Source organism: Argentina silus, assembly GCF_951799395.1.
Source record: "Argentina silus genome assembly, chromosome: 9".
Taxonomy (NCBI): Eukaryota; Metazoa; Chordata; class Actinopteri; order Argentiniformes; family Argentinidae; genus Argentina; species Argentina silus.
This window is the reverse complement of record NC_139663.1, coordinates 18,724,665-18,749,755: the sequence shown is the minus strand read 5'-3', so window position 1 is coordinate 18,749,755 and position 25,091 is coordinate 18,724,665. Positions and strand designations below refer to the sequence as shown.

At 42.1% G+C, this 25,091-nt stretch overlaps 3 protein-coding genes across 4 annotated transcripts; all 3 read right to left on the bottom strand.

Moving 5' to 3' along the window:
• Nucleotides 1-358: 358 nt before the first annotated feature.
• Nucleotides 359-7,096, bottom strand: aldoaa (aldolase a, fructose-bisphosphate, a). Of its 2 annotated transcripts, none has more exons than XM_083676566.1 (8): nt 6,971-7,096; nt 5,891-6,009; nt 4,583-4,849; nt 3,855-4,015; nt 3,193-3,276; nt 2,569-2,743; nt 2,058-2,257; nt 359-968 (listed from the first exon to the last, which is right to left on the bottom strand). In XM_083676566.1, the coding sequence occupies exons 2-8, from the start codon at nt 6,000-6,002 to the stop codon at nt 873-875; spliced, it is 1,095 nt and encodes a 364-aa protein (XP_083532692.1). In that variant the 5' UTR covers nt 6,003-6,009; nt 6,971-7,096; the 3' UTR covers nt 359-872. The 2 variants fall into 2 exon arrangements, with proteins under 2 accessions (XP_083532692.1, XP_083532691.1); XM_083676565.1 differs by having other exon boundaries at nt 6,957-7,089.
• Nucleotides 7,097-8,692: 1,596 nt separating this feature from the next.
• On the bottom strand, nt 8,693-11,325 carry LOC310810045 (uncharacterized protein). Its single transcript, XM_083677638.1, has 4 exons — nt 11,057-11,325; nt 10,316-10,426; nt 9,845-9,982; nt 8,693-9,590 (listed from the first exon to the last, which is right to left on the bottom strand). The coding sequence occupies exons 1-4, from the start codon at nt 11,060-11,062 to the stop codon at nt 9,504-9,506; spliced, it is 342 nt and encodes a 113-aa protein (XP_083533764.1). The 5' UTR covers nt 11,063-11,325; the 3' UTR covers nt 8,693-9,503.
• An 887-nt stretch (nt 11,326-12,212) lies between these two features.
• Nucleotides 12,213-21,399, bottom strand: LOC310810046 (polyserase-2-like). The gene is made up of 11 exons (XM_083677639.1): nt 21,359-21,399; nt 20,267-20,436; nt 18,265-18,285; nt 17,672-17,831; nt 17,310-17,578; nt 15,617-15,762; nt 14,959-15,229; nt 14,658-14,829; nt 14,303-14,559; nt 14,024-14,121; nt 12,213-13,886 (listed from the first exon to the last, which is right to left on the bottom strand). Exons 1-11 carry the CDS (start codon nt 21,382-21,384, stop codon nt 13,581-13,583), a joined length of 1,896 nt encoding a protein of 631 aa, XP_083533765.1. The 5' UTR covers nt 21,385-21,399; the 3' UTR covers nt 12,213-13,580.
• Between the last annotated feature and the right edge of the window lie 3,692 nt (nt 21,400-25,091).

Below are 25,091 nucleotides of genomic sequence, written 5' to 3'. Positions count from 1 at the left end.
AAACTCCCAAAACGAGATCAGGAACACTCTCCAGGAGGTCGGCGTGAATGTGTCAGAGACTACCATCTGCAGAAGACACCAGCAGAACTAAAGAGTCTACACTCGAACTAAAGGTGTAAACCACTAGTTAGCAACAAAAACCGAATGACCAGATGACCAGAAAAAAAAAGTACCTAAAAGAGAGTTCTGGAAAAATGTTGTGTACAGATGAGACAAAGATGTACCAGAGTGATGGCAAGTTTAAAGTGTGGAGAAATTTTGTTAGTGCTCTTTGTGTACTTGTTTGAGAGCCTATGACTAGACAGCCGGTAATATAATACGGGAAACATAAGAAAAAAATAAAAAATAAAATATACTATTTTGTGAATAGTATTCTTTATTAATTTGTTTCCAGTGTATATAATACCATACAATAATAATATACTTTACAAGGTCTTCCTCCAGTGGTTGTTTCAGTTGAGAAGAAGGCACATGTACTTAGGAATCATCAAGATGACATCAAACAATGACATGGGAGCTGGGGGAGGGGCTAGATATCACCACGGAGGGGATGGGGGGCAGATGATTGCAGATTCTAATGGGGTCGGGGGGGGGGGGGGGGGGGGGGTTAAGTGCTGAAATAAAATAGATGACAAAACACATTAAACTCCCCAGCACTAGACAATAACACAACAGTGACACCACAAGTCCAAAATAAAAAAATATAAGTAACGGGAGGAGGGTGAGGAGACTGTGGAGGGGTTTCAGGGAGAAAAGAGTGGCATAGATTGACCTACAGGTCTATTTTTGTGGCTGGGCAGAAAAGTTCTGGCTAAGGGGACAGTGGTTGGGAATGGGAGGCGTGGTCTGTCGTTGAAAGGGTGGGTTCACACTTAGTAGGCGTGGTTGGCCACAAAGAGAGACTCTCCGCCGGCAGCGCCCTTGTCTCCAGAGGAAACATACTTGCCAACGCAGGCCTTGCTGTTGTTCTGTATGAGAGAGAGACCAAAGGAGAGAAAGAGAGGGGGAGAAAGAAAGAAAGGGAGAGAAAATAGTGTGTGAGAGGGTAAGGAAGGGAGAAAAGGGGGAGGGAGGAGAGCATAGAGGCGAGACGCGTAATAGAAAGGAAGGTACAGAGAATGAAAGACAGAGAATGAGAGGGGGTATGGAAACAGAAAGAATGGGAAGAGAGATATAAATAGAGGGTGAGAAAGAGAGAGAGAGAGAGAGAGTGAGAGAGAGAGATAAAAAGCAAGGATTAATACAGAGTGTTTGTATCCATATTCAAGGACAGATAGCACCACTGTTGAACTTTCTCTTGCTAACTCTTGGTTATGGGTCAACACTTACATACCAGTGGCCTTAATCTCTTAGGTAGCCTAGAGAGGACGGCTAGCAATCGGTAGGTTGCTGGTTCGATCCTCACCCCAGGAGGAAGCCAGAGGTGAGTTGGTGACTGGAGGGTTGCAGGCATCATACCTATGGCACCCTACCACTGTTGTTGTGCCCTTGAGCAAGGCACTTAACCCCTAACTGCTGGGAGTGTGCATGTGTGTGTGTTGTCTCTGGGGGGTGCAAAAATGATCATTTTCCCTCAAGGATCACTAAAGTATATCTTCTTCTTCTTTTATCATACTGTCACCTTTCACTTTGTCTGTCACAGTCACTGTCCTAATCTCCAAGGACTCTTGCCGTCATGCCCATGAATGTCAGCTTGAACTGACTACTCTGTGGGTGAAGATAAACTTGAACTTGCACACAGTCCTGCGCATGTACACAATCCTATCAGACTTTAGAGTTGACTTTCACAATTTTTACACCTGTGGAGCAGCTTTTAGGATCATGTTCTGGTTGTGGTTTTATCTGTCCATCCATCCATCCATCCATCCATCCATCCATCCATCCATCCATCAATCTAACCATACATCCCTCCCTCCCTGTTCATATCTGTTGGCAAATGGGGCATACAAGTCACTTTTGTGGCTATATTCTGGTTGTGGTTTACATCTGTATACCCACCCACCCACCTACCCACCCACATCCATCCACCCAGCCCTCTCTCCCTCAGTGAGCCGTACCAGGGCTCTCTTGATGAACTCATCCTGGCAGGCCTTGCCGTTCTCCTTCTTGCCTCCCCAGGCCTTGAGTGCAGAGGCCTGCAGGGCACGGCCGTAAGAGAAGGTGAGGGCCCAGGGCCGGTGCAGGGGACACTGGTTCATGGCATTAAGGTTGACAGAGGCCTCCTCCTCGCTCTGGCCACCAGACAGGAAGGTGACGCCTGGGGAAGGAGATAGGGAGGGAGGTAAGATAAGGAGAGAGAGACAGAGAGGAGAGAGGACAGGGGGAGTGTGATTGTGTGTGTGTGTGTGTGTGTGTGTGTGTGTGTGTGTGTGTGTGTGTGTGTGTGTGTGTGTGCATGCGTGCGTGCGTGCGTGTGTGCATGTGTGTGTGTGTGTGTGGACAAAAATGTGTGTGTGGACATTGGTGTGTGTGTGCATATGCGCATGTGCATATATGTTTTGTATATCATTGTAAGTGTGTATACATATACAGTATAGTATCTATGCATGTGTTTCTCCTTCCTCTCACCAGGCACGGCTGGGGGCACAGTGCGACGCAGGGCAGTGACGGTGGCCATGGCAACCTCCTGGGCGGAGTACTTCTGGGAGCAGGAGTGGCCGGCGGTCACCATGTTGGGCTTGAGCAGGGTGCCCTCCAAGTAGACGTGGTGGTCAGACAGAGCCTTGTAAACGGCAGCCAGGACCTAAGAGACAGAGAGAGAGGGGGGAGGAGGAGAGGCAGAGAGAGAGGGGAAGAGGGAGGGGGATGGAGGTGGAGAGAGAGAGAGAGAGGGGAAGAGGGAGGGTAGAAAGAGAGAGAAAGAGAGAGAGAAGGAGGAGGAGGGAGAGGGGTAGAGAGGGAAGTGGTTAGAATTTCAAAGTGCACAAAAGAACAATCATTATCTGTGACCAAAACAACAGAGGCTGTAAAAATCGACAGTACTTTAGTGTTTGGGTGTGGTTTTATCAATATCTGACAATATAGAGTTGTCAAGCTGCCAGAATCTTGAATTTGGATTGGTCTGAGCTGACCCCTTGACAGGCTGTCATTGTAAATAAGAAATTGTTCTTAATTGACTTACATGTATAAGTAAAATAAATAAATAAATAAAAATAAGGTGAAATAAATCAAAAATCAAAACCTGTCACTTACCTTCTCGGTCACATACTGGCAGCGCTTCAGGTCATGGTCCCCGTCAGGCAGGATCTCAGGCTCCACGATGGGCACGATGCCATGCTAGGGGAGGAGGAGAAGAAGAGCATAATGCCATGCTAGGGGAGGAGGGGGCGTAGGGCATGGCAACTGCTGTCGCCACGGCAGACAATACAACGTAATTTGGCATGGTCCGTGCCCAGTGTACCAATCGCACCCGAGTTGGCGCTGAAGCTACATTTGGGTAACATTGCTGTTAACTCTATGACTACCACTGCTGTAAGGAGCCAGCTACAAGAACTAGAACTCCTTCTTGAATGTATGATATAAGTCGACCATGTTGTAACAATGATTGTGTTTTCAGATGAGAAATTCCTAAATCAAGACACTGATGCCGTGTGAGTTTGAACTGTTGGGGATTGGGACAAATGTGTGCCAACTTGACTTTGTATGTATGTCCACACTTTCAATGTACGTGTGTGTGTGTGTGTGTGTGTGTGTGTGTGTGTGTGTGTGTGTGTGTGTGTGTGTAAATGTGTGTGTGTGTGTGTATGCGTGTGTGTGTGTGTGTGTAAATGTGTGTGTGTGTGTGTGTGTGTGTGTGTGTGTGTGTGTGTGTGTTTGTGTGTATTTGTGTGTGTTTGTCTGTCCTTCCCTCTCACCATCTGGCAGATGCTGGCATAGCGGGCCAACACGTTGGCGTTCTCAATGATGGCCAGATTAGAGGGTGTGTTAGGGGTGATCTTCAGCACACAACGCCACTTGGCAAAGTCGGCACCGTCCTTCTTGTACTGGGCACAGCGCTCGTACAGCCCATCCAGACCTGAAAGAGTGAGAGAGGACAGATTGAGGAAGTAGGTATGATTACAACATCAGCATGACTTGTAATTTTTTTCAAAATGTCACAACTTACATTGCATCATTAACTCTATAGCTACTACTATAGATGACATCAGGATATGAGTCACCACGTTCACCATAGAAAACCCAACCAGTTGAATTAAACTGAATTTAATTTAACTGGTTAGGGTTAGGGTTAGGGTTAGGGTTAGATACACACAGATACTTCTCAAGACAATATAGAGCAGGAGTGGAAGGGACTTCTAAACAATCTGCATTCAAAAGGAACCAAGCTCAACACTGAAGGTCTAATACCACAGAGGTTTGAAATTGCATGACAACAAGCGATTCATTTCTGTAAATAACTAATATGGGAGAATTGGCCAGTCTCCTATTGGCTGACATTGGCCAACTTAGCGGGAAGTCATCGATTGCTGAGTCCCCCCATTTCAAACCTCTCAGGCACTAGCTCACTCTGTGATAGAGCAGTAATGGACATTTGGCTATAGGCGTTTTATCCACCCCTACCACCCTTGCCCCCTCTCCTCACCCTGGGTGGTGGTCTCTCCGTTGGTCCCAGCCAAGGGCACGACGCCCTTGTCCACCTTGATGCCAACCACCATGCCACGCTCCTTGATGAGCTGGGGGAAGAGCTTGCCGTCATCCGTCTTCTGGTAAAGGGTCTCATGAAAGAAGATGACACCACCGATGCAGGGCTTGACGCGGTCGTCGGCGGTGAAAAGGAGTTGGCGGTACAGCCGACGGTTCTCCTCCGTGTTCTCGGCGTTGATGCCCTGGAAGCGCTTGGCTACGCTGCCTGAAGGTGTGAGGGGAGGGTGGGATATGTTCAAAAATCTGTTTTTTTTTACATTTATACATACACACTATATGGTTTTTATACCCTTTAGTTCGACCACTGCATCCTTGGGGCATATCCTGCAGATGTGGGGGTGGGGCTTATGTACATGGTGTAAAACATAGCATGTTATGATCATTATACTATATAGGCACAATTCTTGGCTCCAGACGCCCCACTAGTATACGTATATGAAAAACTGGTTTGAGATATATATATATATACGTATACAATTTGAACAGGTGCCATAACAGCTCCATTCATTGGCACCATAGACTCGCTTGACAGGGTTCTAGATGATTCCTATTGAAAAAATACTAGCGCCCATTTCGGGGTTGGTGAAACATTGACTGACAGATGACATTTCATGATACCCCTTTTCTAGACTTCACATTGGGAGGATGCATAGCTATGATTGCATCTATTCAATGCTTTTACTTCATCACTAAGGAGAAACGTATATCTAACCAAAGATCTTACAAGTTGCACTAGATAGTTGTTCTTACAAGTTGTTATCACACTAGTTATGTAATAAGGCTGTCTTCCTCCTTTTGCCATCCTGGCGTAATGTGAGGGCTGCAGGGTTAGGTTATGGATTTACTTCAATTCAACACACATCAGATTCATATAATGCTTGGTGTGCAGATTAGAGGGACTGTTGATCTCCATCATGGACATATAAGCTCCGCCTAGCATTACATTGTCATTGTAACTCTAACACGGTTAACTCTATCATCACTTGTTAAAGTATCTCTGATGGCTTTTCTATCTCAAACTGTAAAACACTAAATCTCAGGCAGTGGCACAGTGCTAGTGACATTGCGTGCCACTGTCCACCATTTTGACTTTGAGAATGATTATATCATGGATATGAAAGAGGATACAGACAGCAGTGTTGATGGTGATGACTGGGTGTTAATGCCTGTGTTTGATTTGTGATCATCTGTGTGTGTGTGTGTGTGTGTGTGTGTGTGTGTGTGTGTGTGTGTGTGGTGCCCATACCTGTGGACTCATCTGCAGCAAGGATTCCCTTGCCAGGAGCCACAATCCTCTGAGCGATGTCACTGAGCTCCTTCTTCTGCTCAGGAGTGAGGAATGGGTAGGAGTGAGGCATCCTGACACTGATGGAGCGGGGGGAGGGGGGGGGACAGAAAGAGGAAGAGAGGGAAAGAGAGAAAGGGGGGAAGAAAGAGAGCGAGAGAGAGAGAGCAAGAGGAAAAGATGGAAAGAGAGAAAGAGAGGGGTAGGAAGAGAGAGTGGGAAAGAGAGAGAGAGAGAGAGAGAGAGAGAGAGTGAGAGAGAGTGAGAGTGGTGCAGTGTTAGAAAATGTGATAATTAAGACAAGATTATCCTGGGCCCTATCTGTGACAAATTTACTTTCAACATTATCTGTACAGACAGCATTAATATGGCTAACAAAATCACAACATTTTCAATATCCTTCGCGAAATCATGTCATCATGATGCAATTTGTCTGGTACATTGGAAAGCCTGTTGCCTAAACGCTCGCCATCAGCTGAGACAAAAGAATCTCACACATTCTACAGATAATTTCAACCGTTAAAACCACGACGTGGCACTATCTCTAGGATACGCGTAATTTTTTTTTATCCAAATGCGAATCTTGCTCGGTGCGCTCTATCATCATTTTGGCATGCCGTGCGTACGTGAGGGATTCGCTTTTGGCATTGATGTGGGCGTGTACAAAATGTTCCGTTCGTATTTTGGGAGCGTTAATGTAGTATTATTGTTCATCCGCGCTGTGTGAACAGTTTATATAATATGCGCTTTATTTTATGGCCTGTACAAATAAGTCCTTGCAAACGGTACTTCCGCGTGTGTCCTTGCCATTGCATCCGAATGACCTTGTATTGCACTGGGAGTTGCCGGATAACAGATGACACACTGACTGATGAAACAACTTTAGATTAAAAATTAAAAGCTACAGCATATTTTACGACTCAAGAGGAAAGGGTAAAAGCAATGAATAATGTCTGGTAACAGTGAATAATGTCTGGATTAATGCATTTTTCATATAATGACAGATATTTATAGGGAAATAACTTACCAGTTTAAACTTACCGAGCGATAGAGCAGGGTAGAGGAGGCAGCTGTGCGTTATGTTGTAATAATAGGCAGTGGAAAGGAATGTCTAGTATTGTTAAATGTCAAGTGACAGGGAGGGAGGGTGAGAAAGAGCCACAGCCGTGTCGTGAGGAGAATGTCCAATCAAATAGTACTTTTCCATATGATAGGCATATGGTTTCCGCCAGTATCAGGAGAAGCTGGTGAATTGTGAACACTGGTTGGTTCACATGTACATCTGAAGGCGTGTTCTTGTGTGTGACGAAAGAGAAAGAAGGCGTATTTTGGGGTATAGGGGGTGGAAGAATTTGTGATACTGTACGTGACGGATCTCACATGCAGAATGCGTGCTCAATACGTGCACGTAATACAAGCCTCAGTTTAATGGCATGGAAATGACTGCTGCGGCACTGACTCGTGAATGCACCCGTTACAGCGAAGAACACATGAACCATAGCCTATGAACCATAGACTGTTACTTTCTTTGAATGACAAACATCATTATTTGAATTCGTTCAAGGCAAACATAAAACATCAACATTTCGTTGGTCTTTTTCAGATATCTCTGTCCCTGTGGGTGACTCATGGCGGTAATTATTATTGGTATTATTAATAGCTGAATAATGAATGGATGGCAATACTAGACTAATGGGCCTATATAGTCTGATCAAATGTATAGAATCTCACTGACAAATCAAGTCCAAATCCTCCTATTGGGCACACTCAGTCAGCTCCAAGTCACAATCATCATCATCATCATCATCATCATCATCATCATCTGCACTCTCTCTCTCCTATGTATCTCTGTGTATCTCTGTGTGCTCAAAATAGCAATGTGCACTGTCATCTTGTCACCATTCATTACTTCATTGTCTCCCACTTTCAAATTCGGCTTCTAATTCTGCTCTCTTTCTCTCTCTCTCTAGATGGTGGAGAGCACATGAAATGTGAAATGGTTCTCTGGTTCTCAACCTCCCCTGTGAAACAAGTTGTGAGGGTTCGAATTCAGCGCAATCCAATATAGTAAGAATCTTTCCTAAAGCCCAGACTCGCTGAGGTATCGATCACAGTCTGTGACCTTCCTCTGGTGCAGTCAGACCATCAAGTTACATAATCTCTCCCAACTATGCCGGAGGGACAACTGATTGCTTTTTCCAGAGAGAGAGAGAGACACACACACACACGCTGCTTGTCTCTGAATGTCTGGTGTGGCCACAGTTATCAAATAAAGCACTGTATGTGGAGTATAGGACTCCCTCAGTATCACTGTTTCTCATAGTGTACATTCTGTGTGTATGCAATATCCCTCATCACCATCTAAACTGTCCCACTGAGAGGTCACACACACACATCTGCTGGGTCTAGAGATTATGTTCCCTCTATGTTAATTCCCTTACTGTAAGCTATCAAGACTGATATTACAACGTACAAAAGAAGAAATTCAAGAAGCGGGAGGTGAGAGCTGACCCTCATCATTTTTGCTGGATCATATTCAAATGAATGATTTCTTATATAATTATTTATAACTCCTAATTACATTATCTGCTCAGATTGAAAATAATCCAGCAGTGTCCTTAATAACATGTGCGTACCAAGTAAAGCTAAATAATCAAATCGGCATGTAGGTTGTCAAGCAAGTCATCTGAGTGAAACACAGGTTTATTACTGTCAGTGTTGGCGGTTTGAAATGCAGCATAACCCAGTCAATGTGCAAACCATTCATTTGTAAGATTGGTCAAGTGACGGAGCTCACATGATAGTTGTCATTAGGGTAATCACAACCAAAACACAGTCTGTTGTGTATCTTGAAGGCAGAGAGGGCAGGGTGGAGGAAATGTCACAACACTGCATTCAAAAAGTATTTTAACAGAAAAATCTGTTTACTGCTTTCATTGAAAACATTTTAAATAGAAAAACAAAAAGTACACATTCTGGTAATTTTTCTAGTTCTAAAATGCAGTTGTATACTGCACTGTCTAACAATGATATACTGTATACAGGCCATTGATAACAAGTTTAAGAAATAATAAAATTAAACAATTTACGGATAGTGAGTCAAAAACACTCAGCATTGCCATTGTAAAACCAGATGCTGTTGTCTAAACATACAGTCATTGATAAGGCAGAATATATTAGTAGGTGTATAGCCAAGGTTACATCTACAGTGCCTATAGTACCTGCGCAGTTTTCACATTTTGTTGATTGCTGCAGAGGCACAGCATTGAACTAGTAGTCCATAAATGCACAATGTTGTTATTGAACTCTAAGTGTTATTTGTTTTCCACACCTATGGCACAAATGTGGATTCCAAACCAATTATAGGCACTGACTTTAAAACTGCTTGTGAGAATGTTTGTGTGCAGTGACCCAGGCTTTGCCAGCCTTCCCTTATCCCTTCACCCTCTGGAGACGTGCAAAAGGTTTCCCGTTTACATCAGTTTGTAATTTCAGCAAAACTATTTGGCATTGTTAAAAATGTGTGTATGAATCCATGTTATGGATTCCCCCAATGTTTTATCCGTTTCGATCACTATCTGAACTTGATCTCGAAGCAGAGACAGTTGAAGGACTCGCATTCTGGAGGCTGGCAGGTACAGGCACAGTCCCACGTGGCACACTGTAGGAAAACAGAGCAAGGACGGTACGGGTATGAGCGCATGAAAGAACTACAGTGTATAGAGAAATACAGGAGTCGGACCACATCTAAAATCATCATCATTACAGTACACATCAACTGTTATTATCTAGTCCCAAAAGTGCCAACCCCGCCCATCTGGCATGGCAGGCAGGCAGGCAGGCAGGCAGGCTCAAGCAATCTCTCAAAGGTCTGTGGAGTACTGGTCTGTGAGAGTAACTCTGAGGTGCACTTACAGATGGAGAGGGGCAGGTTTGGTCCAGACACGAGCGCAGCGATGGCGGGCGACAGTCACACGACTCTGCGCATGCCAAGCAGTAATCAAACGGGGCGACATTCGGACAGCAGTTGCCACACTCGGGAGAGCACTGTTCCTGTAAGGCCAGGTTTCAAGGAAGAAATCAGCATCATTCTCACTCAAACATTACCTCAAATTGCTGCTAGCAGCCTCTGGTCTGGACAGTTTGCTAAGGTCAAACAAATCTTTTGGTCCTCTTAGGTAAAATAAGGGGATGTCAATCAGCCCCATCTGCAGGGTACCAATAGAAATGTTTCCCAATATATTCTACTCATGGTTTTACTACTCATGTCACTTTATTGTGACATATATTATTAAGTTATGTACATTTCTATCTTTATTGAACACTCAGAATAGCCAAATTAAGTGTATATGTTATTCCAAAGCAGACGTGGCACTGAGGAGTTACCTTGAGGCAATGGCGGAACCATAGTGCCATTGTGAGGAAAATCATGTAAAGACCAACAGCAATCATCAGCACAGCTGGAAGGGGGAGCTCAAGCCCCCACACAGGCAACACCTGAGAAACAAGAAATGTATTTGGAGAACCATGAGTGTCAAAATGTAAGAATTCATAAAGAAAATATGTATATATACAGTGCTGAAGATGTAACTGCTGACGGTAGCAGTAGAATGTATTCTGAAGTGTACAGGCACATCTTGTCTGCTCAAGTACAAGCAAATGCCTCCAAATTCATTGGATGGTGCTTCATCATACAGTAAGACAATGACCCCAAACATACTACCATAGCAACTAGGGAGTTTGCAGGGAGTGTAACTAGGGAGTGTAAAGTTCTTGACTGGTCAAGTCAATCTTCAGGTTTAACATGCATTTAACTTCTCAAAACAAACAACAACTGCATGGCTGTAGTACAGGCCTGGCAGAGAGTCACCAGAGAAGACACCCAGCGTCACAGACTTCAGGCTTTGCAGGATTGTTGACCAAATACTAAACATGAGTGCTTCATTTGCACATTTTTTAAAATGTCATTTGCACGGCAATGACATTTTAAAAGAACCTACTCCAGACCACCTACATTGTGGGGTAACAGATTATGTACCCCATTTTAGGACACACATTGAATCTGTACGTAGCCTAACGTCACTCTCTTAGTGAAACATAGTTATGTAGCAATCTATAACCACTTACCATCATGATTCCTGTTCCTGTCTCTTTTTTCCATCTGCTACTGTTTTAACAAGGCTTGAATATACGTAGTTATTTAGGGTTAGGGTCGGCTAGCTAGCTAGTTGTCTCCACATTGGAGGCTAGACAAATCAGGGCTAAATAGAAATGAATACCGAACATCTATGGATAAAGTTAGCATCACCCCTCTTCTTGCGTGCACTAAAATAAATCGCAATCTAGCTATGAAAACTAACTAAAGTCAACTACTAGCTAAGCTATCATGTTTTTTGACTGCTGTTGAAGTTGCCATAGAAACAGACGGTTCCTTAGATCTGTGTTCTCTAAGCTCAAATATAGGAACTCCGCCCATCTACTTCCGATCAATGTAAATGTGTGTAAATAAGAATTTCTTCAAAATAATAGCACCCAAGGTAAACTTTATTTTGCATTTAAACATGATAAATAGGAATCAAGGAACCACAAGCAATATGCTAACCATCTTAACAAATATATATCAATCATAACCATATAATATTTGGTATAGTATTGCCCCAGAAGACTTTGTAATTGTTCTTATACCCTAATTACCCTGATTAAATGGTATTGCCACAGAATAATGGGCTGTACAGAACTATTTTTCAAAGATTGCAATTCATCTCTGATACCACTCTACTCGGGAGCACTACTAGAATGCATATCAGGTGAGTTTGAATATTAAGCGATGTTGCCGGCTGTTTACTCCGGCCAGAAAAGAATGGGCCAGAAAAGCGAACATGTCTTCTCATGTGCGAATGACATATTCGCTTTTTCTTAATTATGGTGAGCATTCTTTGGTCATCCACACAAGTCTTCCTTGGCCTACTTGGCTGTTTGCAATTGCTGAGCTCATGTTTCAAACTGTTGTTGTTGGCAAGCCTAAGGTTTTGCACAAATGATGTGACAGATCACACCTGACTAAGCAGAAACACCTGTCAAGCCAATTCTAATACTACTTGTTCCCTGAAAAAGGGGGACTATGTATACAAAGGGTTATCATTTCTAATTATAATTCTATAACTAGAATCTCAACTTTAACCTCATAATAATTGTTTGATTTTTGAATACCAGAATATCTCTTCTACAGCATTGTGAAGAGTGTAACAATGGTTTTAGACAAGTAAAAGGCATAGACAATAAACCAGATCATTGTTGTTTATTACAGTGAATATTTGACACATTTAAAACATACTGAAATTTAAAAGCATTTGCACCAATAATCCATAACAGATATCGAGTTAAGTGTAGTATGTATACAGATAAATCAAATAAAGCAGTGCATATACTTAAAGTGCATAGTCCCCTTTTTTTCAAAGTGACCTTGATTTTTGGATAGCTCAGTGAGTCAGTTATTTGTCAAATACATAGGCATTTCATGAGGTAGCAGATTCAAGTCAGCTCATCATCCTAATTTTGGAGCTAAACGTTGTTGCACTCCGTTTGTTTTCTTGCTGCTAGCTTCTGACTCCCAATTCAGCTGCTGAAATATCTCTTTCAGATCGTGGATAAATTCTTCTTTTTGAAAAATATAAAAAATAAAAAATATAGTTAATATTGAACTCCTATGAATCATGTCCGGAAGAACATTATGTTCCATTGTTTTCTGAGAAACTGGGATTGTGTCACATTTAATTCTGCCAGTCAATGACATAAATCACTCAATTGAAAAAAATACACTCAGATTGATTTTAAGGCCCACTAAAGTGACTTTGATATCTATATCAAATCATTTCTGAGTAAATGTTAGGTTACCTACTTTAATTGTTTACAATTTAAAATGGTCAAAAAGAAGCAAGAAGTAGCTTTTATGCTAACCACAATTTCTCAAGCCAGCAGAGTACGGAATTGACGGTTCTCATGAGCCGTTAGTTCTTAGGTTCAATGTTTTTCAACTGGCTGTAACGTTTACCAATGTATTAGCAGCCTACAGTGTCTCTCATATGTTCATCTTTCTGTTTGTAGTTCGATGCTATTACATTTTTGGTGAGTTACTTTGAAACTAGCTTAGTATAACTGTTAGCAACTTTACAAACATAAGTTAGCGAACGGGTCGTTTCTCTAGCTTGCAAAATACAACACTGCTAGCTCAAACAACAAGATAACTTCAGCTACATTGTTTTCTTACCTTTGTATTTTGAACAGTCTTGCTGCATTTTATCACAACTAATTCTAAATGGCCAGTTCTGAGCTATTATCTGTACCTGCCAGGAACTGACAATGCTGACAAATGATATATTTGGTTTATTTGATTGAGTTTGGTCTGGTGACGAACGCATATAAATCGTAAATCATACCCATCCAAAACGTTGCACTTGAGGAAGAATAGACAGGACTGGATTTTTACAGAAAGAGTTTTAGGTAAACGACAGTAACCTCTTCGTATTTGGGTGATGCTAATTTGATCTGTTGAAGCCAAAAATAAAAATAAAACACTGGAAATTACGGTTTTCACTTTGGTGGGCCTTTAAAGTTAAAGCTGCTGTGATAGTGCTCCTTGTCAACCACCCTATCAAAGGCACAAGATGATGGGGGTGAGGGAGAGAAGAAGAAGATAAGGGAGAGGAGAGTAAGCTAGGGAGGCTCCATTGGTTGTGGTGGTTGCAGGGACATCTGTGCTGTTGGCTCTGGGAGACAGGAACTCTCCCAAGTTATCTCTGAGGAACATTTCATAGCGTGATATCATGGAGGAGACTGTAGGTGAGTTTTTTTGGTTCCGGTTTGATGAGGTTTGGTTACTGCTGGTGTCGACGGTCAACACTGCAGCTTGAAACCATGAGCCGCCTTGCTTACACATCAAGGGGCCTCCGCCATCACCCTATTGGGAGAAGGAATTGGAGAAAAACAAGGATCAGTTGTGGTAATCATGTGGCTATGTGAATATAAATACATGCTAAATAGTTAAAGATGCAACAGATTGCAACAGTACAGATGTGCCGAAAGATTGGTCTATACCTGCTGTAGCGTCACAGCTTCAGTGCAAATGTTGTCAGTTGTCGATGTATCCCCACAATCCACCACAGTGGTTTGGAACTCTTGCAGAACTTGTTCGTCTGAAGACAGAGAGTGAGGTGCATTAATTGTCATATTGATGCACACACAAACACACACACACACACACACACACAGACACACACACACAAATGTACACACAGTCATTTCTGTATCTGTAAACATGACTTGAAGCCATAATTTCTCTTTCACACACGCATACACGTGTAGTTATCCACTCACCTCCGCCTTGGCTCACCCCCCAGCCAGCTACCCAGCACGTAGACCCTGATCTGAAGGTTCTGTCTCCGTCGTCCAGACAGAGAGGCGAGATGTAACGACCAAGTGTGGGTTTGGTGGTCAGATGGAGGACAGCCACGTTATTGCCTGTCAAGTTGCTCTGGGTGATGTTTATGACATTGATTGTCACCTCAAAGGGGTTGGGCCCGTTCTGCCTCAGTCGACCCAGGATCACAGTCCAGTCAGAGGCATTGGGCTGACTGAAGAGACAGTCTGTTTAGTGAGGGACACACAGAGCACTTCTAAACACTGACCAGGACTTGCTTCTTCCTTTGATGTAAATGAGTGAGTGTGTTACCTGGAGAAACAGCTTGCATCACTCAAGACAGCACCCTCTGCCACCAATGTTCCACCACACACATGTGTTCCGTTCTTCTGTAAGCTGGCCATCCAGGGCCACTGCCCCGCCGACGCCAAAGTGCTTTCCCCACCAATACGGGTATTCAAATCAGCAGTGCCACACACCACGGCTGTAGAGGAAGAAGACGGGTAAAAGGGTTGAGAAGAGGGCAAGAGGCAGAGGTCATTCCAGTGTCAGGCTGGAGAAATTCATATTACGATGTAGCCATAATAACATACTGTAGGCTATAGGCACATACGTGGTGGTGTTGGGGCAACAGTGGTTGGGATTGGGGCCGGTGGCAGGCCAGGGCAGGTGACACTGAGGTCACTGTCAGTCCCACTGGAGGAGAAGGTGACAAAGCCTGGCTGGTCAGTGCTGATCTGGCTGTTGATCCAGGCCTGGTACCGAGACACTCTGGAATAGACACCAGGGAAGTTCGCCAGGGCACAACCGTTGCCAAAACTCACAACACCAGACTGGATCCAGCGAGTACCCTGTTTGCTCATCATCGGACCACCTGAGTCCCCCTATGCAGAGAAGGATTAGCAGTTGTCAGTAAGATCAATTTAAAGCAGCAATCCGTAATTGTGATTTAGCTGGCCCACCAACTGGGAGTAAACAATCTGGAAAAACATGGGGTTGAGCTTCAGTAAAAGTAACTTGAGAGAGTTTAGCTAAACAACTGCACTCAGGAATGTAGTTGTACGGTAAAATGAAGGAGGGTTTAGGGTTTTATCAGCACAGCTGATGATCTACCATGCTTGTTGTTTACACTCCTGTTCTCAGATTGATGTGGATAGAGAGAAAGATGCATTTTGCAGAAGTAACCTCATGCTGCTATTTCCCTATATTTTGCCAATAAAACTGATTGTACCATTAAGACATACAGTGAAATGTTATTGATAATGACTCACCTGACAGGAGTCCCTTCCTCCTGCTAGTAGACCAGAACAGATCATGTTGTCTGTGATGGAGCCCACGCCGTAGAGACAGTTACACTGCCTGTTCCCCACTACTGGCACATTTACTTCCTGTAGGGTCTGGGGCGAGGGCAGGGGCACTGAGGAGAGACACGTTCAACCAGTTAATGAATACCTTTGTACACTGTGCTGCCAAAACAGACCAAAACAATCCAAATGATAATAATCTGTTGATGTTTAGTTTTATATATGAATACTCAATTTGGTCCCTTACATTACTGAAACTTCATATATGCTGACATACCTGAATGTGGCTTTCATATTGTAATAATGTACAGTAGGGTAAGGTAAGTTTAGAAAGCTCACCAGTAACATACTGTACATACTGTACACAACTCATACAGCAAGCTACAGTACAGTACTCTTGCAATGTAAACGTATCCATCATGCTCAACGATGCCTTCTGGTGGAACTCCCACGACATTGTCATATCAGTGGGGACTTTCTAAACTTACCTAAGGGGGACTATGCATAAAAGGTGTTGTAATTTCTGAATGGTGACACTAATATGTACACGAATACCATCAAATAAAAGCTGAGAATCTCTACTTTAACCTCATAGTAGTAGTATTGACAACAGTAATAATGTTGTTAAACCCTTATTTGATTTATTCTCACTTTACCATTCTTGCTCTAGTCAACCCGAACTCAACATTTTTTTGCACATAGTGTTAATTAAATTACTTGGAGTCAATCCTTCATATTGTAACTACCAACCTATAAGGCTCTACACCAGTCGTGAAGTCCTCCTGTTTTCTTATTTCTTATTAGCAGCACAGGCTAACAGTTAGCAGTGCCCTCTCCAATACACAGGAATCCAACAGACCCTAAGTTAGCATCATTTATATTACATGCCAAAATCAGAGAAACTTCAAACAGTTTAGTTGCGAGTTACGACTGAAAGGATTTTTTCACATGCTTTCTATCAAACAATTACAAGAAAATGGAATTGTAAATCAAACAATTATAGTCTCCTCATAGTTTGTAAACGTATAGCTTGGAAATATGTTTATGACTATGATTTCAATACTAACTGTTCATCCTTCTATTTTCTGTTTATAAATATGAGTGTTTACTAAAGTGTCAACTTTGTTCTAAGGGCAGAACAAATCCGATTGGTTTCTAAAAAGTCAGTGGGCGGACCTTAACAGTTGCACAACTTTTTAAAACATGGTGCAGGTTTGAAATGAGAATCTTCTAAATAAAACTTTGAGTTACAAGTTGTAATGTTTGTTTGCGTTATACTAGTCAGACAAATGTGGCAATATCTATAACAACTGCTCTTCTGACTTGAAACAAAGTAAAATGAAGCAAGCTAGCAGTGACATGCTGTTAATCATACGACAAATTCTATAAACATTTTAGTTGTTGCTACAAGTTCATATATCTTTATTTGGGAATTAATCGCTTTTTTAAATTACTTTATGGATACTTTTTTGAATTCCCAAATGTCATGGCCTTGTGAACTGGCACAGTGAACTACATGCATATGATGAGTTACCTTCCCTTGTCTTGTGGTGTGCTGACAACTGTCTGTTGTCACAAAGTATTATTCCTATTACCTATTTAGTGAGCATTGAGTTTATTGACCATTTAACAGATGACCACCAGCCACATTAGTGCTCACCTCCACTCATGATATTCCCCCAGCCAGTGACCCAGCTATCAGTACCAGCATGAAAGGAACTGTCTGGTGCTGCCAGACAGATTGGCAGGATGAAGTCGGTAAAAGTCACAGCTGACGAAAGCCTCAGCAGACACACGTCATTGTCACTGGTACCGCTGTCGTAGTTGGGGTGGGGGGTGATCTGTGTAACTGTCCGGGATATTTCGTTAGGGTTGTTTCCCTCCTGGTTCCTCCGGCCCAAGTAAACAGTCAAACCTCTTGTGCTGGTGCTGAGAGAGAAGTGGGTGGAGGGTGATGTTAAAGATTGTGGTAAATGTTTTGGTAAAAGTTTGAGCCTTAAGTAAGAATTTATGATGCCTCACCTGGGGAAACAGTGAGCGGCAGTCAGCACCCACTCTTTGTTTATGAGGGAGCCTCCACAGAAATGGGAAGTTCTATGGAGACTAGCCTGCCAAGGCCAGCTCCCATCAGGGGCATCCTGACCCCCAACGATCCTGGTGTTTAAGGGTGGTGTCCCGCACACTGAGAGAAAAAAGGTTTACAAAAAGGACCAAACAAAGGAAGTGAAAAGGATGCTGAATGTCCAAATCAGAAAAACTGCAGCTAGATTCAATGCTCAAATGTTAATGAGTGAATGCATGAACATGTTGGTGAACACCATGACATAGGGTACAGGAACTCAATACCATACACTATGTAGGTAATTTCAACACACAGTTGTAGCTGACATTTATATAGCTAAATACCCCAAATGTATGGCCCTTTGCATCTAGTTGTTACAGTCCCAGCTACTGCTAAAGTATGCAAAGTATGCAACTCTCTCAAGTCTTCTGTTCTCATCAGATTAGATTCATGGGATTAATGCTTTCCTTTTAGGTCCTCGCAGGTTAATGCAAATGGGGGGAAGGAGATATAGAGAGAATGGACACTTGATTGAAAAAGGAAAGGGACTTACCATTCAACTGGGAGTGGGACCCTTAAAAATAGGATGAGAAAACAATGAATCAATTCATAATATTCATCAATTTGATTTTGGCACACTGTGGGCGAATATATCCCATACTTCTTTGCACCACCAACTCATGTTTCAATTATACACTCATGAGGGCACATTCAAGAAGCATAGTTGACCTAAACTTTATGCCCAAATGTAATTGTATGGTTGATAAAAGAATAAATGTGCAACTATATGGTTATTTAATTTTACACGTGTGTGGCTATCTAGAATGTAGGACTATTGCCCATCTCGGCTATTGCCTGAGAATAATCACGTGTGCATTTGTGTGTGGGGTGTCAACATAGCTCCTCTGTGAGAAAACTCTGATTTGGCTGATTGTGTGTCATGGGTCTGAAAAATTGTTTGGTCCAACTGGTTTTACTAGCATTGACATTAAAAAATCTACCCCAAATCTAACATTGTCCAGGGTCTGTCCTTTGTTGCTCGGATCAGAGTAAAGGTTAAAGGGGCAATCTGAGATTGGTACATGCATTTTTTGAGAGTCCTTTAACCCTTTTGACTAACTCCAAGTCTTGTCATGCTTTTTACTGAGCAGTGGCTTCTGTCTGGCCACTCTACCATAAAGGCCTGATTGGTGGAGTGCTACAGAGATGGTTGTCCTTCTGGAAGGTTCTCCCATCTCCACAGAGGAACTCTGGAGCTCTGTCAGAGTCCCATCAAGTCGTAGAAACATCTCAAGAATGATCAATGGAAACAGGATGCACCTGAGCTCAATTTTGAGTGTCATAGCAAAGGGTCTGAATACTTATGTAAATGTGATATTTCAGTTTTTTATTTTTAATAAATTAGCAAACATTTCTAAAAACCTGTTTTAGCTTTGTCATTATGGGGTATCGTGTGTAGATTGATGAGGGAAAAAATTTATTGAGAATATGGCTGTAACATAACAAAATGTGGAAAAAGTTAAGGGGTCTGAATACTTTCCGAATACACTGTATCTCAATGGTCTACTACACTGTTCAACAAATATGAGCACAATCAGGATGTGGGCACGATCTGGACACAATTTTAGTAATCTGACTAATTCTATCAATATTTAGTCCTACCACATAAACATCAGATTAGTTATTTCAATTTATTTCTATGATAAACCTTACTCACAACGAGGCAAATAACATTAAACAAGTCAGACTTCTATGAGTCTCTGAGAGTTCTCTGCAAGATCAATGCATCATATAAGGATGCCAAATATTCTGTCCAATTCAACAGTTGTTTGGAAGGACACATTTAAACAAACCAATCTGCCACCAACTCTACTCTGCAACCAAATGTTATCCCTGTATTTGGCTCCTATGAAAATGATCAGGGCCAACATTTTATTGAATGTTCTACTGTTCTCGAAATGTTTTAATTTTAATTTTTTATTCACACACACACACATATGTATATGTTTATATATATGTTTTTGTCACACCAGGCACTATAGCAGCAAGGATGACCAAGTGTCAATCATGTTTTTGGCTGCAGTGAATCCTACCATGACTCAGTCACAAAGGGGAGAAATGAAATAATAAATGAAACAGCATGCAGATGTACACCAAATATTAATGCATTTTTTTTTTTTTTCATATATCGCGTGAATATTACAAGTGGAAGGACAGACATTTTTGTGGTGACTAAATTAAGTTTGAAACTATGACTATTTCTCAGATGCAACCATAGATATTCATACGTACATATACCAGCTGTATACAGTCTAACTACTGGTAAACTAGTTATTAGAATAGCATAGCATAGCTTTGCGATGGAACTGCAATGTTATAACAATACCATGCAACATCAAGTGACATCCATGTTCAGGCTCACTTTACTTTGGTTGCTATGACATTCATATGGCCCACAAATACTAATCCATAAAGCATGCATGATTAATTCCTTAACTCCAGGTAAGGACTTTGTGTATATACAGCAGTGGAATAATGGAAATTGTGCCACTTACCATTTGCATGAAAGGCAACCATTAGAGTCAACAAACAGAGCGCTTTGTAGACTGCCATAATTTGTCCATGTCCGCCACAACAACCTTGTGTATTTATATAAGCCTTTCTCTCACACTCCTCCCTCTCGCACCTGTAAGAGCCACACCCTCGACCTCGGCACACCTGTTCCCTGTCATGTTCAGTGTTGGGGAATAGTTGAAATAAATGTAGTTCAAATATTAGTTTAAATGCATTTTGCAGTAGCTTGGTGGTAGTTAAACTAAATTCAAATCCAGTAGTTAACAACTTTTTTTTACCATGTAGCGGGGTTTACCTTGTAACATACTGTCACTACGAACTATATTTTTATAGTTTAACTTCAATTTCCCTATTTCTTACATCACTGCCTATGGTCTCCACACATTTTTTATTTTGTTTTATTTATTTCAGAGCATTTCAGTCGCACGCTTTCTGTCACACTGTCCTTTGTTGAATTAAGTAGTTTCCATGCAGTGAACTACTTTTTCAAAGTAGCTTTAGTTTGACAAACTATATTTCTCTCAAGGGTAGCTTTCGTAAAGTAATTGGTCATTTAGTTAAATACATTTTCAGAGTAGCTTGCCCAACACTGGTCATGTTGAGAGTACAGTGATCCAAAGGTGCATGATTACCGAAATAAAAAAAAGCATATTAGATAGTAATGTCAAAGCATGTGAATGTAAACATTAGGCTTATTCTCTACATTTGTCTGCTCTATGATTATTATTATTATTATTATAGAAAGAGAGAGAGAGAGAGAGAGAGTGAGAGAGAGAGAGAGAGAGAGGGAGAGAGGAAGAGAGAGGGAGAGGGAGAGAGGAAGAGAGAGGGAGAGAGAGAGTGAGAGAGAGGGAGAGAGAGAGTGAGAGAGAGGGAGAGAGGAAGAGAGAGGGAGAGGGAGAGAGAGAGAGAGAGGGAGAGAGGAAGAGAGAGGGAGAGAGAGAGAGTGAGTGAGTGAGCGTGGAGGATCATGGCTTGGAGGGGAAGAGTGATATACAAAAAATAGAACAGCTTATGGCAGAAGCCAAAAGACATTCAAATTCCACGAAAAAACGAATAACAAAAGCAGGCACCTTGAATGTATTTTCAGGTATTCCATTGTGGCGCCAGGGAGCCACATGAAAAGAGCTTGATACACATTTGAAAAAGTTGTCAAACAAACAGGTAGCAATTTGTTGTCCTCTGTGTAATTAAAGTCCTGTCATTGTCACAAGCATCTCTGAACACATCGCCTATGGTTGTAACGTGATTGGATCTGAAGGAAGAAAAAGCACCTTACTCTGCCACATTCCTGTCTACTATGTACTGGAATGAATGACTGGAAACACAACACACAAACTAGTTTTCTTTGAGCTTTATTGTTTCCTTGTAGTAGGTCGACCAGGAAGGTATTATCGATGTGTAATGTTAACTTCGTGTGCACTGGTCTCAAGCCAAACAAGATTCCAGGATAATGTGATAAGATTCCAGGCTAAAGAACTTTTCAAAACGTATGACATCATTTGGCGCAGCACCTCCATCACATAATAATTAATCCGAAGAAGTACATGTCGTAAATAAGTAATTAATTGCAAAGTACAGTGCGCTGTCTGTATTTATACAGTGAAGCATTTGTTCTTCTTCTGGCTCTTTTAATATGAGGTTAAGATTATATTAAGAAATATTAAGAAACAACAACACGTTTTATACAGAGTCCCCCTATTTCTGGGCACCAAAACTATTTATACTTTAACCTCATATTAATTGTTTGATTTCAAAAGAGCCGAAAGAAGAACAAATCCTTCACTGTCCAAATAATGGCACTGTACCTCCCCAGAATGTTTTTATGCAATATTAAAATCATCATACAACAGACCATTAAAAAAAACAATCATGGCAAACACACGAAAAATGAATTTAGAGTTGAGAAAGGATCTATGCAATGTGTTTTGTGGTTCTAGTTCTTCAACACCTTTATGTGTTTCTTGTACCAGATCAATCACCTTCTCAGTTGCATCCAAAATATAAGTACAACATTCTGTGCTGATCACCTGACAAATCCCTCCCTGTGACGCTAACATCATATCCAATGCCATTCTATTTACTTCTTTTAATACTCAATGACATCCATTATAACATGATCAAATGGGCCATCAGGAGGATGGCTTGATTGGAGGACCGCTTGTCCCCACCCCACGTTATGTCGTAAGCACACAAGGCATTTTGAACAAACATTTTGAGTATATTGAGAAGCCTTGTGTGTACCAGTACCTATTTACAATATCCGTCATCCCCCCTTTTGACACCTGATCTTTCCCATTTGACAACACAGCATAAAAATAAAACAAACATTTTGGTAAACAGATTGAGTGGCTGCTTTAGCAGTTGCATCCGCTCTGTGTTTGGCCAATGGAACAGTAAAACAGACACTGTGTGTGCCTCGTTTTTGCATCAATTGGCCGTGTTGTATTTGAGTTCCTGATGGCGTGGTAAACCCTCTCATTTTCCACAATGTTTCCAAAATCATGCACAACCCCAACTGCATATCAACTGTCTGTGTAAATTGTTACTCTTTTCCCCTCCCCTGATATGCAAGTCTGTGTTAATGCAAAGAGTTCAGCTGCCTGGTCTATGGCCCTCCACCGTGTCATGATCAGTCACAATTACATAACCCACATTATTCAGAGAGGATATTCAGCATTTTGATGCAGACCCAATCTAATGGGTAATCTGATAAATCTAGCCTAGGTGCAGATTGGTTTATTGCTGCTAAACAGTCACGGGGCTCCCCTTCCTCCTCTGTGGGGAGAAATGTAGCTGGATTGAGGGCTGTGCATCTTACAACAGTAACATTTGGGAGAGATAGCAGAACATTGTGGTAGTGGAGGAACCTTAACCCCGACAGATGGCTTGTCTTGTGTTCTAATAATATTGAGGCTACAGAGTGCGGCACTCAGAGTTCTAATCGTTGATAACACACAAGCGGCTGTGACCGCAACACTACTTCTCCAAGTTTGGAAGAGAAGTATGCTATAGGGCGTAATCTATCACCATGTTTCTGCATCAGTACAGAGGACATAAAACCATTTTTCTCACATACAGCCGGGATGAATTTCTTAGTTGGGTCAGGCAATCCTAAAGTCGGGGCCCCTGTTAACATTGTTTCAATAAACTCAAAACTATCTTCCCCTCCTGTTGTCCATGTAACCTTATCTGCAGAGGCAAATTTTTGGCCATGTGCCATGGTGTGGAGCGGTTGTACTCTTTTAGCATGTTCAGAGACCCATTGTCTGCAGAAACCTGTCATGCAAAGAAAAGACATGAGGTGCTTTTCCATCACTGGTTTAGGTAGTCTGGTTCATTGCCTCCATCCTGTCTCTGCTGAGACTTTTTCCCTTTGTATGTTTATCAACATAATTACTATAATTAGCTCTATAAAATATACTACCCAAACAAGACTAACTTGTTATTTCATGTCATGCATAACAATGTTATCATGTTAAAACAATTTTTATTGCAGTTGTATTCAGTGATATTGAATTTTAACAGGATATTTATTATATGCTTCCTGTTTTTATATATAATTCGAAATGCGTACCAATCTTTCTATTTTGCAAACCGTAGTTTCTGTACACTTGCTTTGTGGCCTTGTTCTGCTAAGTACTTCAAGAGAGTCACTGTGTCTCTCTCACATGTTTCTTTATCAGGCGAGCAAATTAAAAGGTCATCAACGTATTGTATTTGAGTGCTCCCTCCATCTAATTTTAATCCTTCTAATTTTAATCCTTTAATCCTAAAAGCTGCAGCAAATGGGGGGCCGTGTCCATGTGTAGAATTGGCCAGAAAATTCAAAGACGAACCAATATTGCGAATCCGCAGTAGAGAGGGTCAACAGTTCCTTGGCGTCCATATTTCCGACGACCTCACCTGGGACGAGCACACCAATCAGGTGGTGAAAAAGGCACAGCAGCGCCTCTTCCACCTCAGGTGGCTGAGGAAGGTTGGCATGGGCCCCAAGATCCTGCGGACCTTCTACAGGGGCACTACCGAGAGCATCCTGACGGGATGCATCACTGCCTGGCACGGCAACTGCACCGCCCTCAACCGCAAGACGCTGCAGAAGGTGGTGCAGACAGCTAAGCGCATCAGTGGATGTGAGTTTCCCTCCATCCAGGACATATACAACAAACGATGTGTCAGCAAAGCCCGGAGGATCATCAGAGGCCCCAGCCACCCCAATCACAGCCTGTTTGAACTGTTGCCGTCCAAAACACGGAGCCTCCTCCGGAGTCTCAGGGCCAAAACTCAGAGGCTCTCAAACAGCTACTTCCCCCAGGCCATCAGGCTCATGAACAAGCCTACCCCAAACCCATGACTTACCCCCAGAACACCCACAGAATGGACTCTACCAGCACACAGTCACTTTAACAACACCTCTTACACCAACGGCACAGTGCAATAATAATGACATTCCACTGAACCACTTTACTTTTTTACTCTACGATTTATACTGCAATTGTGTCATGTCTATTGTCTTGTATCCCCAACAATCGTCACTGTCCAACCGTCTCACTTATTTTGCACTGTCACTTATTGTCTTGTCCCTACCTCATTGCACTGCTGCGTATTTGTATTATTTGTATTTGTATGCTGCATTGTCAAGGAACCGAGCCCAAGAATGTTACTCCCTGCACTCGTATATGAGACATAACAAATAAACTTGAAACTTGTTTACTGTAGATATTGATACTTTTGTACCCGTTTCGTCCAGCATCTTCACAAAGTCCTTTGCTGTTGTTCTGGGATTGATTTGCACTTTTCACGCCA

Coding starts and splice junctions, on each gene's coding strand:
- LOC310810046 (XM_083677639.1), bottom strand. CDS start 21,384: ATGGAATACCTGAAAATACATTCAAG. Junction 18,286..20,266: donor GGTTGCCTTTCATGCAAATG/GTAAGTGGCACA, acceptor CCTATTTTTAAG/GGTCCCACTCCCAGTTGAAT. Junction 13,887..14,023: donor AAGCTGTGACGCTACAGCAG/GTATAGACCAAT, acceptor TTCTCCCAATAG/GGTGATGGCGGAGGCCCCTT.
- LOC310810045 (XM_083677638.1), bottom strand. Junction 9,983..10,315: donor GGTTCCGCCATTGCCTCAAG/GTAACTCCTCAG, acceptor CTGGCCTTACAG/GAACAGTGCTCTCCCGAGTG. Junction 9,591..9,844: donor AAACCTGCCCCTCTCCATCT/GTAAGTGCACCT, acceptor GTTTTCCTACAG/TGTGCCACGTGGGACTGTGC.
- aldoaa (XM_083676566.1), bottom strand. CDS start 6,002: ATGCCTCACTCCTACCCATTCCTCACTCCTGAGCAGAAGAAGGAGCTC. Junction 4,016..4,582: donor CGGAGAGACCACCACCCAGG/GTGAGGAGAGGG, acceptor TCACTCTTTCAG/GTCTGGATGGGCTGTACGAG. Junction 969..2,057: donor AGTTCATCAAGAGAGCCCTG/GTACGGCTCACT, acceptor TCTCTCATACAG/AACAACAGCAAGGCCTGCGT.